This window comes from Malaclemys terrapin, chromosome 7 (assembly GCF_027887155.1).
Source record: "Malaclemys terrapin pileata isolate rMalTer1 chromosome 7, rMalTer1.hap1, whole genome shotgun sequence".
NCBI lineage: Eukaryota > Metazoa > Chordata > Testudines > Emydidae > Malaclemys > Malaclemys terrapin.
The window spans coordinates 32,628,080-32,646,927 of NC_071511.1; the positions used below are offsets into that span (position 1 = coordinate 32,628,080).

The 18,848-nt window shown below is 52.2% G+C and overlaps 1 protein-coding gene across 2 annotated transcripts; it reads right to left on the reverse strand.

Moving 5' to 3' along the window:
- Positions 1–338: 338 nt before the first annotated feature.
- FRMD8 (FERM domain containing 8) lies at positions 339–18,814 on the reverse strand. Of its 2 annotated transcripts, XM_054035172.1 has the most exons (11): positions 18,739–18,814; positions 17,840–17,924; positions 16,718–16,885; positions 13,823–13,924; positions 13,294–13,352; positions 11,505–11,671; positions 9,070–9,288; positions 8,562–8,685; positions 8,040–8,186; positions 7,439–7,637; positions 339–6,848 (listed from the first exon to the last, which is right to left on the reverse strand). In XM_054035172.1, exons 1-11 carry the CDS (start codon positions 18,742–18,744, stop codon positions 6,727–6,729), a joined length of 1,398 nt encoding a protein of 465 aa, XP_053891147.1. In that variant the 5' UTR covers positions 18,745–18,814; the 3' UTR covers positions 339–6,726. The 2 variants fall into 2 exon arrangements, with proteins under 2 accessions (XP_053891147.1, XP_053891146.1); XM_054035171.1 differs by lacking the exon at positions 18,739–18,814 and having other exon boundaries at positions 17,840–17,942.
- Positions 18,815–18,848: the final 34 nt, after the last annotated feature.

Here is an 18,848-nt window from a genome sequence, read left to right on the forward strand (position 1 = left end):
TGACAAGAACCAGGGAAGTGGGAGAGTGGAGAAAAAGCCCTCTAACAGGTAGGATACTAAGGCCTGGTCTACACGGGATAGGAGGATCGATCTAAGTTACACAACTTCAGCCCCATGAATAACATAGCTGAAATCGACGTACTTAGACCTACTCACCGTGGTGTCTTCACTTCGGTGAGTTGACTGCTGCTGCTTCCCCGCGTCGAAATGGGGTAACTTTGAAAACAAGCTCTCTCCTCCCTTTCTCAATCACATGCTGTAATTAACATTGCCCATCTTAACACCTGGCTTCTTAGATAATACCTTTTATAAGCAGATCTCAAATTAGCACCTTATTTGTTGAAAACAGCCTCTTTATTATAAGAGTGATCTGTAGCATACAAAAGAAAAATATTAGTATGTACACAATTTTTTTTTTGTAAAAATGAAATCCACACAGAAATCAGTAAAAAGAAAAGGCCATTTTGTGTTGCATATCATAGATAGGTATGACATATTTCCAGTTCAGGGGAATTCAAACACACACACACACACACACACAAGAATTAACACTTCCAGATACAAGATACAATGAGCTCAAAACAGAATGATACAGTTCAGACAGATGTGTATAATGATTATTGGCTTGATTCTCCATTACAAACTCGGGTCTCTGAGGGCAGAATTCAGCCTGGATAGGACAACTCCTCCAGATAACATTAGAATGATTTGCTTACTGGCTACCAGAGAGAATACATTTCAGTCAATTTCCTTCCATGGCACTGCGTTTAAAGACATATTTACAAGGTGCTGGGCATATACTGATCTTAGACCCAGCTGTACTGATTGTGGTTTAAGACACATGTTGGCAATTTTATCTCAAAAGGCATCATGGCACCAGAAAAACATGACATGTAATCTTGCCAAGAATGAAAACTATGTATCTCACTCCACAGACTTCTAGAATTAAACATAGAAGAAGGCTGGAATGAAAGGAACACTTATGCACAGAACCCAAAATTCACTCAATACAAAACAAAGGGGAAGGTTTACAGAGCCTGGCGTGAATAGACATTTTTTGGAATTTTTAAATAAAACAAGTCAGTGACAAAGTTATTTGGATTTAAATGGCATTCAGAGACCCAAATACAGTACAACTGCATCAGAAGGAGAAAGTGAACTGATGCCCAAAAGGGAAACCGCCCAGTTTAACTTTAATGGTAAATGCAAAAGTGAGACACAGGATCAATTGTGAAAAACATAGTGGTTCTTCCAAATTCTCCATGTGGCAACTAGTTAGTGTTGTAAGTTTTTTAAAACCTATGTTAATAATATGGAGTTTTATGTTGATAATGGGCCAGAACATCAGCTGGTCTAAATCAACACAGTGATTCCAGGTGCTGTAAACAGCACAGCTTCAGTGAAGATCTGGACAAGTGCATCAGAGTACAAAGCTGTCTTCTTGCAGCTGTTGTGAAATATACCGGGGGAAGGGGAGGAGGAAGACACACCAGATGATCATTTGTAAAGTACTAGAGGTCATTATTTGCATCTGTGAACCAAAACAGTAGCCCTTTGCCTTCCAAAAATGAGAGGAAGTGGGTCCAGAGGTTGCCCAAGTGTAGTTAAAAAACACCCCCTCCTGCGTTTTTAGCCAAACCTCAAACCAACAGCAGTGTTTACATTATTTAAAAAAAAAAAAAAAAAAAAAAATATCTTGCAAACCCAAAACACTGCAGCCATTGTGCTAGAGTATGAAAACCTCAGTGTGAAACTGACTTGTAACTAACTGCCCTTAAGAGAGAAAAATATAAAATGGGTTAAAAAAACAAAACAAAACAAAAAAAACCCCAAAACATTTTGCCCAATTTTAATCATTAAGGGGGGAATTTTGACGCATGGCCTGGTGTTTAGGAGCACAAGTATCAGGCAATTCTGAGTGATTTGTGCTCCAAAATCACCCAGGGGCTTTTAAAAAGTCTTCCTATTGTTTGCAACAAGAACTGTGGGATCATTTTCAGAAGGATGTGACATATGACCTAGTAAAAGGAGGAATCCAGTTATGCAAGCACTAGCAGTTGCAAATGGCTAAGAGGCAAACTATTTTCTCCCGTGGCCCCTCCCAACCTGCTAACCACAAGCTGAACGGGAAGTGCAGAATGAAGGCCAAGTTCAGCGTTTTTAACAGCCCCCATGGCAGTCCCCAAAGCTGATCACAAAACAGGCACTGGCCAAAGCGCCAACTCAGCCGGAATCCAATCGCAGAGGGGGACTGGAACCTTGAATACTTTGGGCCTGGTTCCATCAGCCTCATGTAGCAATTTTACCCGAGTGCATGCAAGGACCCAGCAGTGTTTCACACCCACTTGGCACTGCAGTGAACCTCGTATCAGATGCAGAACGTAGGCATTTTGTCTGCTTTGAAGGCTTTTGCGGCATTAAAGAGACAAGATGCTTCAAGGTGCCTTCTACTGACATAACAGCTCAGAGTATTCAGGGTTCAGACACTGGGTGTCTCAGGTTTAACATGAATGATCCTCAGCCAAGAATTTTCAACAGTGACTAAGGATTTTGGGTGCTTCAACTTTTGGCTACCCTTAAAAGGGGCCTGATTTGCAGGAATTGCTGAGCACCTGCCCTTTGAAAATCCAGTCCCATTGGAGGAGTCTCAGGCTGGACTTCCCCCAAACTCACTACTGAAATCCAGAGCCCTCGTGTTTAGCTGACCTGTGGCTCATTCACAGCTGCAGCAGTTCCTCCACGTCTCCTTCTGCACACCCAGCTTTGTCCTGCATCCACTTCCCAGACCTCAGACACTGCAGGAGAAAAACTATCCCCCCTGTGCTCCACTCCAAATCTGCAAGAATCCACGTCTGTCTCACAAAGCCTTGTGCTTCAGTCCCATAGCACAAGACAGAGCCCAGCCTTTGCATATGGGTATCAGAGTTCTGCCCAGAGAACGTGGCTATCACCTCTAACCAGCATGCTTTTCTTTTACCCCTATGAAACTGGTACACTTTCTGTGGTGTACCACTTCAATGCTCACATTAACATGTTGACTCTGCAGTACAGTGAGAAATTGCTAGGTACCCCAGGGAAAGTTCTAAGCCCCACCCCCAGTTTGAAACAGGATCATGCCCTGTATTTTTTTGCACCATTTTTATTTTTACTCAAATCACTAGCAACCCCCACCTCTGCTCCATTCAGCACTTGGAACTAGATTCACCGCTGTCCTGCACCTTTGTGCTCTGGCGCCTGTTAGTGCAAAGTGAGCGCAAGATGCTAACTGGGTCAGAACAACACAGGGGAAAAACAGAGCTGATCACAAACATGGCTTGGAAGCAGAAGGGGCAGTGCCATCATACTGGGAGAACGGCTGGAGCCAGAGCACTGGCTGGCAGAGCTAGAAATCAGACCAGGACCCAGATGAACCTAAGGCTGGAGCGAAATCATTTATGAAGTCCCCATAGCAGACCACCTTTCCCACAGAGATGAGAAGGACAGAGCCCAACACTTGGATCCAAGCCCTAGCTGGAGAACCCCTAGAGTCATTGACTGACCTCACACTAAGGCAATGGCACACGCTCCAGAAATACACTAATCATGGGACTGCACATGCTATAAAGCCAGAGGGAAGTTAGACAAGTTGTTAGTTGGGCCCAGCTAACCCACTGGTGCGTCCATCGTGCCGTATCGAAAAGCCTGCTGCATCAACGCCTCCGTCAGCACCAGTCCAGCCCTCCCAACATGCAGGCAGTCCCTGACAAGAGCCAAAGCTTTGCATGCCATTTGGGTGCAAATGCAGCCAGCCCTGGCAAAGCAGCTGGCCTGCTTCTAAGTGCTGCAGCTTTTCCAGCCAACCCTAAAAATAATTGGAGCCTAATTTTTTCCCTTCCCCAAACTGGATCTCCCCCCAACCTTACACTTTTGCTGTCAAACAGGTTCTGAAACCAGCCAAGCCACTTGGTAACACACAGAAAAACTCCATCTTTCTACCTTACGATCTGTGAACAAACTCTGCCCCAGAGGAAAGTCTGCCTACGCCTCCCACTCCTGCTGCCACTGGATCAGCAACATCAGCGCTTAGCGACACTGCAATGCCAGGAGGGCCCAAAGGAACTGAGGACAAGACCACCTGGAAATCCTCAAGGGAAACCTGAGATGAACACTTCAACCCCTTAGGCACTGACAATCCCCCCCCTCCAAAAGCAGTCTGATTGCTGATCAGTTTGGATGCTGGATTGGCATCGACAAGTGCTCAAAGCCAACAGATGGGGACTAGTGTTTTTCCCAAAGGAGTGCAGGGGAATCAATGGGAGTTGCTGCCTGAAACCCTTTGGAAATCTAAGACACTGAGCTCAAAATGCCAGCCTCACCCCGACCGCACCATGGGCTCAGCTGCCAACCCCTGGGGGAAGAAGGCAAAGCTTTTTTGGCACAAGTGCCGCTAACACAGGATAAGCAGTTTAGATCTATAGCTTATGGCCGTTTACCCTCTCTAGGCAGTGCAGGGGAATGAACTGCCACCCAGGCTCAGTCCACGAGCAGGAACATCTGATTCCCTGGTGCGATGTGCTGAGCAGGCAACAAGCGAACTGTTGTGGTACAATCCCTGGAAAACCCTCGCTGCCGTAGGAGCGAGATTTCCAAGGTGACGTGCATGATGGAGACTGGGGAGCCCAGCAGCATGTGCTGTGCTTGTGCAGCTGAGGTGTGTAGCTGGCAGGTCTGTGTAGCTTAAGATTCTCAATACCCCTGGGTGATGTCCCTCATCCCCCAGATTGCCCACGCACACAAAGTCACTGCCAGCCACCAAGGGGTTGTCTAGATGGGGAAATTGACTTATTCCACTTTCATACTCTCAGCTTGCTTCCCACTCTCCAAGCAGCACTGCAGTAAGCAAGGCTAAGGTTTCCAATCAGCACCCAATTCCTAGTGAAATTCAACAGGAGTTCAGAGACTAAATCCCCTCTGTCCCTTTAAATATCCCACCCTGAAAGTTTTTTTCCCATATTAAAAGGAGGTCTCTACCTACCCTAGATTGCACAGTGCAGATTTAAAAAGGGGGAGGGAGGTTAACAAGCAACACAGTCATTTAATAAGCACCCACTAGAGCTCTTCCCCATTAGGGAAATAAAGCACCCACAGGAAAGTGTGCAGTGCTGGGGTTTTAAGGCTAAGATTTTCAAAAATGAAGCAAGAGATTTAGATGCACAGCTCTTGTTAAAATTAACAGGGCTGGTGTATCTAAACCCCTTTGGCTCAAGTCCAAACCACAGACACAGGCTGAGTTGTTCAAAACAGCCTCTCTGAACTGAATGGAAAGGCAAAGCTGTTTGGACCCCGGCATATGTCACCACACCCAACTTGAAATAGACCAACCAGCAGCCTCAGAAAGGCAAGGAGCCTGTTCCTTCCAACAGCTGTACATCCAGCGAGGAAACCTGCTGCAGTCAATTACTGAGCCTTTGTGTTAATACCCCAGTGTGTCTCCTTCACAGCTGAACAAGGCTTCATGTGGGGGAGTCACCCATTTCCTGCACCAGCAACTCACTTGTCCAGCCATCGAGAAAAATATCCCATCAACAGAAAGGGCGATACATACAAACCCCTCCAAAAAGCAGGCTAAGTTCCTGGGGCAGGAAGTAGATGCAGAAGCCAAGAAGGGATTTTTAGGGCCGGTGAGATGTCCTGAGCTGATAGGCCCAGGAGGCCTGTTTCTCAGTGAAGCGTCAGCAGCAAAGCAATCTTCCCCGCTTCACTTCACTGAACACTTCGTGCCTACCTCTCCTGGACTGAATTAGCCATGGACCAGAGGCGAGGCCAGCTTTGAAATCAGACTCCCCGAGCTGAATTGCAAAAGGTCTTAAAGCTGCTACGCAATCAGTTCACCCAGAAACGCAGGCGGGGTTATGTCAGAATCACTATCCCCCTTCCCCATCCGACTCCCACACAGGTTTGAAAATGGAACGACCCACCAGGGGATATGGCCAAGACACCTCAACATTCTATCAGATGTGGAATGAACCAACGCTGCGCAGCCCTTCCCGCCCTGCGCAGGAGACCGGACAAATCCCTCCCCTCAAGGGGAGGCGACTTTCAGAGACAGGAGAGTTCCCCACTCAGGACAAGCGAGGTGCTGCAGGACCCTGACATGCTGAACTGCTGGGCAGATGCAGGCAGGTTCTGTCCCTGCACTCCGTGAAGCCTGTGCTGATGGGACACTTCACCCCGGAGGAGAGACTCAGAGCTCTGGGGCAGGAACAATGCAGAGTGCGCTCTCCATCAGGGCAGCTCTCAGAGGCCTAGGAGCGCGGAGGGGTGGGCAAGATGATCTCAGAGCAATACTGGCTCAGCGAGGTGGCATGGCTGCTCTTCCCCTCATGTACATCGGTGCCAACTGAAATCAACGGCGGCGTGCCAGCACGGATACAGTAGAACCACACCGGGAGGCTTCCACCACCCAGGGGAGGGAGAGGGTGTCACTGCCCAGCTGCAGTGAACACTCAAAGCAACATAACCAGAGGAGCCCAGGCACCCGAGGGCTCAGGCTGGAATGGCTGCAGAAGAGAGAACAGACAGGACTTTCGATGCAGCAAGCTGGGATCCCACTGGTATAAATTAACACAGAATAACTTAGAGAGGCACCTAGGCATCCTAGCTCAGAGGAGAGCCAGCGTGCTGGGCACAGGGCATGCCCCTAGATGGATCGGTCCATTGCTCCCTGTGCACTGGCGAAGACGGCACTCAGCCCTGCTCCAGGCTCTCCGCTGGAGCCTGCACAGCTGAGTAGGAGGTAGGGCCATGAGAGAACTGGCGGGTGAAGAAGGAGGCCGTCCGCTTGGGTTTCACACGCTTGATCTCTTTACCTGGAGCCCAGGGAGCGGGTAAGAGGGTGGGGAGGAGAGATACAGGCACAAGTCAGCCCTAGATTCACTCACTGGACTCCATAGGGCCACAGCTTAATGGTGGGAGCTGAAAATGGCTAACAAAATGACTGCTTCCCCCGAGACACAGCTCCTGAGAGTCACAGCAGCGCTTAAGGGAGGATTTGTGGGTTCTATCCATACTGGGGGAAGGGGCGGGGGAAGCTGGGAGCCAGGATGCCTGGGTTCCCTCCGGAGCCAGTGAGAGAAGTAGGGTCTAGTGGTTAGAGCAGAGGAACGGGCGTCAGGACTCCTAGGTTCTATCCCTGGCTCTAGGAAGGAAGTTGGGTCTAGTGGATTACAGTAGCGGGGGCTGGGACACCTGGGTTCTATCCCAGGCTCTGCCACTGACTCACCCACCAATTTGGTCCCCCCGGTAATGCTGGGGGTAATAATGGAGCTATGAGACTCCACCGGGGGTGACTCGAGCGAGAGATACAGGAGGTTCCAGAGGACTGGTAGAGGGCAGGGCAGGCCCAGTTGTGGCTACAAGCTGGGTGCAGCACCCCAGGATGAACCTCCCACCCCCTTACCATCCTCAATGTAGTCTATAGTGGCAAGGTGCTGGATCCGGCTGCAGACCACGCTGTTCTGCCGTCTCAGCTTGGGGCGCTGCTTGCTGGCCAGAGGTGGCAGTGTGGGGCTCTGGAGGGTGCTGTTCTCCAGGGCCGATGCCTCCGCTGCTGCGTTCAGCTCCAGGCAGTACTCGATAAGGCCACTCATCAGCTCTGCCTGCAGGGAGAAGGGGTTGTCGGTCAGCCGGGCCTTCCCCACTAGGGCGCAGCGGGGGCTGGCGGGCTCAGGGAGGTGGGGAATGGGACAGGAGGCCGTTCCTCCATAGGGGCTCCAAGTCTGGTCGGGCCCAATGCAGGAGGAATTGGCTGGCTCAGGGAATGGGACCTGGAGACTTCCCCCTCTAACCCAGCCCCAAGAAGAGCCTGTTCCCAGGCCGGTGGCTATTTTTTGGCCTGTGAAACAAATCCAGGCTCCAGTAGGGGAAAATGGCCAGTGCTGTGACGGGAGCATTGCTCTGAGCACTGACTATACCCTCTGCTGCTCGCTGGCAGCTTCCGTGGGGCAGGCAGATGCTGGATGGGGCCCAGAGACCGAAAACACCCCAGAGATCCCAGTCACCTGCTTGGAGTAAACCTTCAGCAGCTTGTTGACCAGGGTCCCTTCGTTTTCCCCATCGAACTCCAGCCAGAGGATGTGCTCCTCCTCCTCATCGGGGTACGTGTGGTCCCAGGAGAGTTCCTGGAACCGCAGGCCCAGCAAGACGTGCTGCCATAGAAACAGGGATGGAGCATGGGACCCTTCTCTCCCAGGGAGTGCCAGCTATAATCCAGCTCCAGAGCTTGGGGGGGGGGGGGGGGGGAGGGAGAGGCGGAGGGGGGAGAATGGGACATGGGGTCTTTCCCTTCTAGGGGGCACTGGCTGTGATCCGGCCCCATAGCAGGGGGACTGGATGGCTCAGCAGGGTGGAAAACAGCACACACATGGGCAGTATTAGGAGGCGCTAGAGTGTGTGGGGAGCGGCACTAGGGGGCTCTGGGCAGCACTAGGAGGCGCTGTGGGATATGGGGGATCCCACAGCCATGTCCCTGTGCACAGCTCTCATGCACCCCCTGCCACTGGAGATCCCCTAAGCAGCGTTACCTTCTCCTTGCTATCCATGACGTACACACCCTCCAGGCTGATGGCGACCGACACTGCCTTGCGTCCTCCCCGGTGCAGGAAGCCCTGGGCTGGCTTGTCTATCTCCCCATAGAAGAAAGCACAACTGGAGAGAGAGACACACACACCCATTGCACCAGGGCAGGTAGGCCTCGCACGGGGAAGTGCTCGGATTGCAAAAGCACTCACTAACAGAACTGGGAAGGCTTGGGGGTTTGTCCCCCTGGGCACCATATTCCTCCCCCATGTCCTCCGACTCACAGATAGCAAAGATACAGGTGCTATTGTGAGATCTTATCATGCTCCGGCCAGGAAATGGTTCTTGCACAACTAGGCCACTGCCTGAGGGGCCTAGGCAGACCGTGAATGGGGGAGATGGTGGGGTTGCTGGACTGGGATTGCTGACCACCACTTCCCCCCCATCCTCCTCCCCCATACTGACAGGTGCAGGAGTTACCAGGTTATTCATCTGCCAAGTGCCCAGACTCACCCATAGTATGGCAGCTGGTGGCACCTCTGCAGATAGGCCTGGTAGTGCTGGCGCAGAGCCTCAGGCTCCTCGCAGGCTGCCTCCTCCCGCACTGCTTGGTAGGCCTGGAGCAGCCCCTGCTCGTAGGCCGGCTGCTTGGCCCCCCGCTTCCAGAGCGCCGTCAGCAGGCTGTGCCCCCGCCGGCACAGGTGAGCGGGCAGGAAGGCCTCCAGCTTCTCCCTGCAGGGACAGCACAGCTCTCAGAACAGGGGGGCAGCAGCTCCCCCATAGCCCCCAGGCTAGGACAGCTCCCTCCCCTTCAGCCCCTCCACTCCAGGGCTATGACACCTCCCTCCCCCCCAACCCTCTTTACTGAGATTCCACCCTCCCCCATTAAGAGAGCCTCCTGATCTGGTTAACCATCCCCCCTCCTCTCCAGCTCCCGCTCTGAGATTGTAACTTGTGTGGGTACCACCGGTCTGGTGGTTAGAGGGGAGGAAGGAGGGGAAGGGAGCCAGGACTCCTGGGTTCTAGTCCGAGCTCTGCCACGGTCAGGATCAGAAGCATCACAGCTTACAGAAGATTTACGAGTACATCTCTGGCATCATCTCCGTTCTGCACAGACAGGCCGGTGGAGGGCACATTTTAAACAGCTGCGACTAGACTCTCCAGGAGAGGTGGGTGTTGCACAGCTACAAGCACCACCCCACTGAATAGCACCATTGTTCACAAGCAAGCCCAGAAAAGCTGCCCCACAGACAGAGCATTGCTGGGTGGGACAATGAGCCATTATTCTGGCTCAGGATCCCAGCCAATCTTGCATTCTTTGGGAGCGAGTGAGCTGCGTGGGATCAGCAGACCCCCTACCAGGAGTGTCCAGCTACACAGAGTGGGGGAAACCTGCCTCATCTTCATTCGCTAGCATCACTCCAAGCACAGGAAAGCACATTCAGCAGTGGGACTAGGAGCTGGTGCTCCTCAGTTCTATTCCCAGCTCCAGGAAAGGAGTGGGGTCCAGTGGTTAGAGCAACAGGGGGCCAGGAGCCAGAATTCCTGGGATCCATTCCCAGTTCTGGGAGGGAAGTAAACTCAACTAGATTAAGGATGTCAAACATACAGCCTGCAGACCAAGCATGGCCTGTATGATGAATGTTATGCAAGCCACAAATACAAATGGTACAAAAACTCAAGCTTCCCCATGTCACCGGAGTGTGACTGATATCACAGTGCCTGCCTGAGTCTGCCAAGAGCGCGACACAATAGCTCAGAGATGGATTGGGGGGAATGCCCTGAGTGCAAGCAACACAGTGAGGCCTGCCTGAGTCTGCAGAGAGCCTGAACCAATTGCTTTGGATGGGGGAGGGAAAACTGCCCTGAATGTAACTGACACACCTGAGTCTCTAATGATACTCTAAGGGGTCCACTCCCCATGACACACATTAATCTCACTGGAGTCAAGCTCTAAGATGACAAGTGTCAGACTATTCCATGGCTGATCATTTTAGCAGATGGAAAGGGAGAGGAGGTGGGGAGCAACTGTTGTAGGGAAGGGAGAGAAGAAACAAGGAGAGAAAGAGAAAGGAAGATGGGAGAATGAAGAACCAAAGTGGGAAAGCAATGATCAGCCTACAGCTTTGCTCCTGGACCGATATTGGATGCAGGAACAGAAGCGTAGCCGGCACAGCTTGCAAAGCCTCTACACTCAACTCAATGGCATTTCTCTGTATAGACGTAACAATAGTTTTTGACTGCTGCATCTGATCGTTGCCAAAATTTCAGGAAATGTTCTAGGCATCTATGGCCAGAACCCAATGGATTTGGGGAGAAAACCACAAGGGGAAAATATGGAGGACACATAGAGCCTCTATCATTTGATTCACACAGCCAGTGTCAAGCACTTGTGCATAAATCAAACAATTAGTTGATGGCTCTATTAACGCCTCCAGCATACCACCACCCCTGCTTCTCTCTGCTCATCCTCCCAAGAGTAACACGTTGACACCCCGAATGACTAATTGCCCAGACGGAAAGAATAAGGGGGGAGGGGATGGGGAAGAGGATAGGAGCATGCACACAACCCCTGGCACAGGGAGGAGAATGGGAGACCCTGATATGGGGGTAGGGGGACTGCGTGGCACCCAGAACCCCTAGCATGGGGGAAAGGGTTTTTCTGAGAGTATGCCCCTGAGATGAAGGGTGGCACATAGGGAACTGTGGAGGGATGTACGGAGCCCCTGTGCAATGCGCTTGGCCTACGCAAGCTACCAAGCGTACAGCCCCCAGTAACTGCATGAAGACTGCTCTCCCTTTGCTCCCAGGGCCAGACCAACACCAATGGGAGATCTACTGGGCATCCAAGGGGAGTACTGAGTTTATACTCCAGCCCAAAGTTAAAAGGCTGATCCTCCAGATGACTGATGCCCCTGCTCTAGACAATGCCTCCCTCCCCCCCTTACTTCAAGGCACAGGCTGTATGCTGGTCCTGGTCGTAGGGCCCCAGCTGCAGCCTGCAGACCAGAGCCCCCAGCTGCTCGCAGTCCTCCACGTCACACGGGTAGCGTCCCTCCAGGATGTTGAACTTGGCCTCTTCGTAGAGCAGCCGCAGGACAGCCTCGTTTTCAATCTGCGGGTCAAAGGGTGTGATCAAAGCTAAGGCCAGAGGGTGGCTCCAGTTCCACCTCTGGCTCAAGCTGGATCTGCCTGGGTGGTTAATTTTAAGGCCAAAAGGGCTCAGTCGATCATCTAGTCTTGTCTTCCGTCTGACACAGGCCATTACATTCCATCCAGCTACCCCTGTATTGAGCCCAGTCCCTGATCAAGCTCTTCCAGCTTCAAAGATGGCGACTCCGCCACTCCCCTTGAGAATTTGTTGCAGTGGTTAATCACCTGCACTGTTAAAAACTGGTGCCTTATTTCTAATTGGAACATGTCTGGCTTCAACTTCCACCCTTTGGTTCCTCTTCTACCTCTCTCTGCTAGGTTAAGAGTCCTGTAGCACAGCTGGCTGGGAAGCAATTCCATTGCATGGAAAAATTTGAAGTTTCAACATTTGTTTTTGTTCCGATGGGAGAACAAAACCGAAACTTTTCAAAATTTCTCATGCCCCCCCATAGGATAGAAGCACTCGTGCAGGATGTGGGGGACCCACATTTAACACCCTGCTCCCAATCTAAATCTGGCAGAGCAAGGACTTGAACCTGGGTTTCTCACATCCTAGGAAAGCGTCCTAACCATTGCACTACTGCCCCGCCTCTCTCTTGGTGGCTCTCCCGGGCCTGGAGAAGTTTTCCCTGCTACATGTGTCAAAGGGGGTTTCTGCAGAGTTTGGTTTCCACAAGCTGACATTTTCCAAACAAAAATCATTTTGTTGACGAATTCCCAACTAGTTCTATCCTTTTGGTATGTGGGGTTCTCCCCATGAAGATATCCCATACTAACAGATCCTCTCTCAATCTGTTTTGTAGTAAAAGGAACAGACTGAGCGGCTTAAGTCTCTCGCTGCATGGCACCGGGAACAGAGTTAAATTAAACTGAATTTATAACATCTCCAGAGGAGCTGGAACCAGTGAGAATTCAAATCTGTGGTTAACCAATGTGACTTTCCCGCTGTAAATGATGCCTAAGGAACCAAAGCAGGAGGCAGAGGGACTGATTTGACAGCTTGACACAAAGTCCGGAACACCGGGTTGGTCGTAGCAAGATCTTACAAAAGCCTAGAGACAGAACAGATGTTTTTGTAGGAGGAATGGTCTTAGGGCCTGGCATTGGTATGCAGGACACCTGGGTTCTATTCCTGGCTCTGCCACTGACTCCCCCGTGTGATCTTGGGCAAGTCACTTCCCCTCTCTGTGCCTCAGTTTCCTCATTTGTATAACAGCAAAAATAATCCCCCATCTCTCTAGGACTGTCTCTCAGCATGTACCCATGCAGTGCCCCACATGATGTGGCCCTCACCTGGGGTGGGGGATAGTCTGTGCGGTGCCTGGCACAACAGGGGCCACAATCTGGGCTGCCAGGGAGGGGACACCCGTGCAGAGCTACTGCAACAGAAATTGCGAATGTCAAGGCTGGGATTTCCCGAGGACCCCATCTCTTGTGGGCTTGCAGTGGGTTAGGCTCTTAACTCCCCAGATAATCAGAGGCTAAACAATAAGAAGTTGATCAATATGCTAAAGGCCTCGCCACACAGTCATAGAGGTGAGTGACACCAGCAGAGGAGACTCAGATAGGAGCCCATGTGCTCACCTGCAGCTCCCTTCTCTTCGGGAAAAACACGTTCCTTCTGAACTGCAGGGAAGGCTCATCTGGGAGACAAGAGAGACCCCAGTAAAGACATGTATGTGGTCCAAAAGAGTCTGCTTTACCACTGCCTCCTGGAAACTGGGGAGCCAGCCAGGCCGGATACACAGGTCAGAGCTGGGAAGAGAACCCTAGAATCCCAGCTACCAACCCCACTAGACTCCCTCCCCTTCCCCAAGAAACCCAGAGTCCTGACTGCCACTCCCTGCTCTAACCCACTAGATGCCTCCCCTTCCCCAGCTGGGACTAGAACCTATGATTCCTAACTCCCAAAGCTTTCAACCACTTGACCACATCCCCCTAGGAATCCTGGCTCTTTTCACACACACCCAGCTCTAGCCACTGGCATACACCCCCCACCCCCCGTACAACTAAGCCAGGCAGTATGAGCTCAGCAATTGGAGGAGGGCAATCCAAGGTCGAGGCGGGGGGTGTCAGCAGGCCAGAAAGGAGCGAGGAAGCTTCGCACACGCACCCTGCATGATCTCATCCTCCTGGCAATCAGTGAAACGCAAGAGCAGCTCCTGCCACTGGCGGCACAGCTTGTATGGCTGGTGCTTCGGCTTCAGCTGCACCTCTAAGACAGAAAGAGAGAGTCTCTAACAGAGCATCAGCCCTACAGCCCAGGAGCCAGACCCAGAGTCAATTGTCCAGGGAACCCAGCTACAGCCCAAAGTTGGTATTAATACCACTGTGGAACCCCAGAGTCCTGGCTCCCAGCCCCCACTGCACCCCACTCTCCTCCCAGCCGTCAGGACAGAATCACAGTACTATGAATAATGCACAGAATGGGGCCCCAATCTTGTCTGAGACCTCTAGGAACTACCATCATGCTACCAATAATGCACACCCCATAAAGAGGCCCTGTTGTCACCTGGGTCCTCTAGGCACTACTGTAATAGAAATAAAAGACCAGCCCTCCTGGACCACTTATAAGCACCTGCTAAAATCTTCACTGCCAGGGCCCAGGGACAGTCAGCAGGTGGGGTGGGGTGGGATGGGAGAACTCATCTCCTCTCCCCCCCCGCTTTGTGAATGCTCCCTCTGTCCCCACAGACCAGGGGGAGGGTGCAGAGGAGGGGTAACAACTGTGCTCCTGACCATCGGAGTCCCAAGCAGGAGATGCAAAGGCCATTCACACAGCAGGTTGGGATGCCACAGGGGGAGGCGGTGCTGCTAACCGAGGGCAGCAGAAGCACAGGTGGCAATGGAGCCTGGCAGATGGAAAACCACACCCCAAAAACTCATTGATTTGAAGCATATTCCACTTCCTGCAGTTCTTTATAGCACACCTGTTGGCATTGCTAAGGCTGTGTGTCTGTCAGGCTGTGGGAGGGGTGGGGAGGACTGGAAGCGGCCGACAGGTCCCTGCACCTCTTAGGCGGAGGGGCCAGGAGGCTCTGTGCGTTGCCCCTGCCTGCAGGCATTGCCCCTGCAGCTCCCATTGGCTTCAGTTCCTGGCCAGTGGGAGCTGCAGAGCCAGCGCAGAGACCCCCTGGCTTTCCCCCCATAGGACCTGCAGGGACATGCTGGCTGCTTCTGGGGAGCTGCACGGAACCAGGTAAGGAACCTGCCAGCCCTGCCAACCCTCCCCCCAGCACCAGTGGAGTTCCTGCCCCAAGCACCCTCCCCTTCCCCCCACCCCCTGAGCACCCGTGGCCCGCTCCCCCCAACTCCCCATCCCACCCCTCCCGAGCACCCATGGCCCAAGTTTTAGTCAGGGGTATATAGTACAAGTCACGGGCCATGAATTTTTTTTTACTGCTCATGACCTGTCCATGACTTTTACTAAAAATATCTGTGACTAAAACATAGTCTTAGTCATAGCATCTAGGCACCTGGACAGAGACTGAGCCCTAATGACAGATGCAACACCTTGTACTCATAGTAACGCTGGCTTCCAGGCTCTGTGCTCTAACCCACTAGACCCCACGCCCCTCCCAGAGCTGGGGATAGAACCGATGGGAGCCCTGACTCCCAGTCTCCTTTCACACTGGAGGGAATCAAACCCAGCAATACTGGTTGCATCTGTTAAAAAGCCCAAGATGCTAAGTTTTGAAGACAGTCAGACATTACTGGGAGAGGGTCAATGAAAACCAGCAGGCTGGGGAGATTGGGGGAGGTCTGAGAGAGTAAGCAAGGAACATCTGACAGGTTACAACAGTGATGTGCTAGGGATGGGAAGCTGATGGGAGATAAGGGAACAGATGCAAGTCAGGTGACAAAGACATCAGCCAAGCTAGCTGGAACCGTGCCATGAAATGATTCATTTTGCCTGGATGTTCCTTGGAAGTTTCCGTTCTGCTCCCGACATGCTCCCAGCTGGGAAGACTCAGGATCAACAGCCCCAGATTAACCCACTGCCTGCCATTCAACACTTCCTGCTAACACCCCTCCGGCTGGAGGCTCAGGCACCACAGGGCAGAGCCAGTTGAAGGACTTTTGCACAGGGTTCCTGGTTGCACTTAAAGCAAATGATTGTCCAGGAAGTGTGCAAGAGAGGGAATGTTACTAGCGTTCATCACAGTAAATCAGTGTAACATCATACGCTCACTCTAGGAGTAGCCGTACCGCAGTACCCACTGAGGGACCTCTGTATAAACAATAGTCAGATTCCAAAAGCACTTTATTACAAACAGAGCATTTGCTTTGACAACAGTTGAAATGCAGCCACCTCTGGGGTGATGTTTATACAGGGTTCCCTCGCTCAACACAGAGATGCGGCCACCTCCGGGGTGAGGCGCTGAGGCTGTTTAGAACAGAAAGCATTTCAGAACCTCTATTTAGGAACACAGGTGGATGGATACAGGAAGTTTCCTCATTCCTTATTTATTTTAACAAACAATGGCTGAGTCACACAACAGCCAAGGGACATATTTCCAACCTACCTGAAATCAAACAGCAACCATTTACCACATCCAGAATAGACAATGCGAAGTGAGAAGCAGATAAATACTTTGTCAGTGGAAAGACAGGGCAGGCTAATGATTTCAGCACAGGACCAGGAGTCAGGACTCCTGGGTTCTATCCCTAGCAATAGGGAGGACTGTGGCTTAGTGCTCAGAGCTGGGAACCAGATTGCTGCGTTCCATTCCCCGCTCTGGGAGGGGAGGAGTGGCCTAATGGTTAGAGTGGAGGGGACTGGGAGTCAGGACCCCTGGGTTCCATTGCCAGCTCCACCAATGACTCTACACATGACCTCAGACCAACCCCTTCCCTTCTCTGTGCCTAAGTTTCCCCTGTAAAAGTGGGTGATGAGACTTGCAAAGTCTTGGGTAATGCAACAGTAGCGGAGGCTGTGCACAGGCCCCCCTGGGTGATAGGAGAGGGTGTAGCGTAAGAGATCCTGACAATGTACCAAGCACCTTACCAAGCAAGGGAGAGATGAGCCACAGAGCGAAGACTTCCATGGCACACTCAGGAAGCTGCAGGGCTTCCCGGACGATGCGATGTAGCTCATGAACAGTGACAGACATCAGATTGTCCACACTCAGCTGCACCGCAGTATCATCAATCAGATATACCAGGACATCCAGCGCTAAGAGGAGAGCAGAGGGTCACAGTTTTCCTGTTTCATGAAAGTTTTTGATACCCCACAAATTTTTTCTTCCCAAACTAAGATAAAAAGTCAAAAACATGAACATTTTCATAAACCGAAGAGTTGAAAAAAATTTCAGTCCAGATCAGTTTTGATGTATTTCAATTTCGATCTTTTTAAATCTATATTTGCTAAAATTTCCAAACAACACATCATTTTGACTCAAACCCCCAGAACTCTCTGGTTCAAAAAAAGACAACACAGCCTGTTAACCGCAAAATTGTTTATTTTCCCAAAAAGTTTTTGAGCTTGGAGATTTGTCAAAACTGACCCTGTTTCATGAACAGTTTTGGTTTTGGCAAAGTTGAATCTTTGGGTGACAAACAATGCATGGAAAAACTCCTGACCTGCTGTAGCCATGACACAGCTGACTCAACGGAAGCCCAAGAGTTGGCTTACATCAACCTTTATACTCAACTCTGTCTAATTCCAGTAATATTCTAGGCAGCCCCCTATAGAACTTGGTGAAAAAAAGTCACAAAAACTGGAAAGGGAGAAATGGGGGGGGGGCATATACAGCCCCTGGCATGGGGGGAAAAAGGGAATGGGGTTGCAGGGAGTTCCTGAAGTAGAGGAGAATGGGGGCATGGCATACAGGGAGCTGGGGGGAAGGGGTGATGTGGAAATGGAGAGACGTAAGGAGCCCGGGGTGTGTAATGAGTTCATCCTACACAAGCTACGAAGTGTGAGACACTCTAGTAAAGCCAGTCCTGGAGTTTGGGACAGAACCCAAGAGTCTTGCCTCTCTACCCCCCTCCCCCCACTCAGGAGCCCATTCCCCTCCCAGAGCTAGGAAAAGAACCCAGGGGTCCTAGTTCCCAATCCCTGACCCGAAACCACCAGACAACCCACTCTCCTCTGAGACACACCACCTGCCTTCCAAATATCACCTACATCGGGCACACATGGAAGAGATGCTGCTTCGATGGGAGCGATCGGCCAAGCTGGGGGGGACTGCAGCCCCATCTGCTCCTTCCATCTGCAGACACACAAACATGGGGGGGGGGGTTTCAGACCATGATGGGGGTTGTCACCAACAGAGACATCCCCAGACAGGCACCCCCAGACAGAGAGGGTTTTTCGGGGCGGGAGGGGAGACACACTGGGGTAAACACCCCAGTGGGCGAGAACAGGGGTTTCGAGGAGGGCATAGATGGAAGCCAAGCACCAGGGAACCTGGGCTGGTGGGGAGGAGGGCAACGCTGGACACAAGTAGGGGGATAGGAGCCTCCAAGTAGAAGTGTAAGGGCCCACTAGTTAGGTATCTTAACAGCACTGGGAGACCCTTGGGTGGGGGGAAGATAGTGGATGGGGGGAGGCGGGGAGCCCCCTGGGGGGAAGCCAGGGATATCCCAGGGCCTTGTGGGGGAGGAATCGGGAGATCCTGGGGTTCTGCATGGCCCCCCAAGGTTGGGAGCCCTCTAGATGGGTGGTGAGGTCACAGATGGCCCTTTGGAAGAGGGGGTGCTGGGCCATAGGGGGAGCCGGCTCAAGGAGGAGGGGTGCAAGTCCCCACAGCAGGGGGGCAGAGGGTCCCCTGTGGGGACGGGGCAGAGGGTCTCGAGTGTGAGAGGGGTGCGGGGCACCAGAACAGGGGGGAGAACATTGGGTTCTTGGGTTGGAGGGAGTGTGGGGCACTGGTAGGGAGGGGCCTCGGAGCGCTGGGGGCAGAGTCTCCTCGGTGGGGAGGGGTGCTGGGCCCCAGAGCGGGAAGCCTGGGGAATCCCTTGGGTGGAGGGGAGCCCAGACCCCCGGAAAGCCCCAGGGGACCTCCTCTCAACCCCCCCTCTCACCTCCATGGCGCCGTCGCTCGCCGCCCGCCCGAATCTCTCCCGCTGCCTGCCTGGCTCTGTGCAGCTGGAAGCAGCGCGGGCGGCGAGCCCCGGAAGCTGGAGGGAGGGAT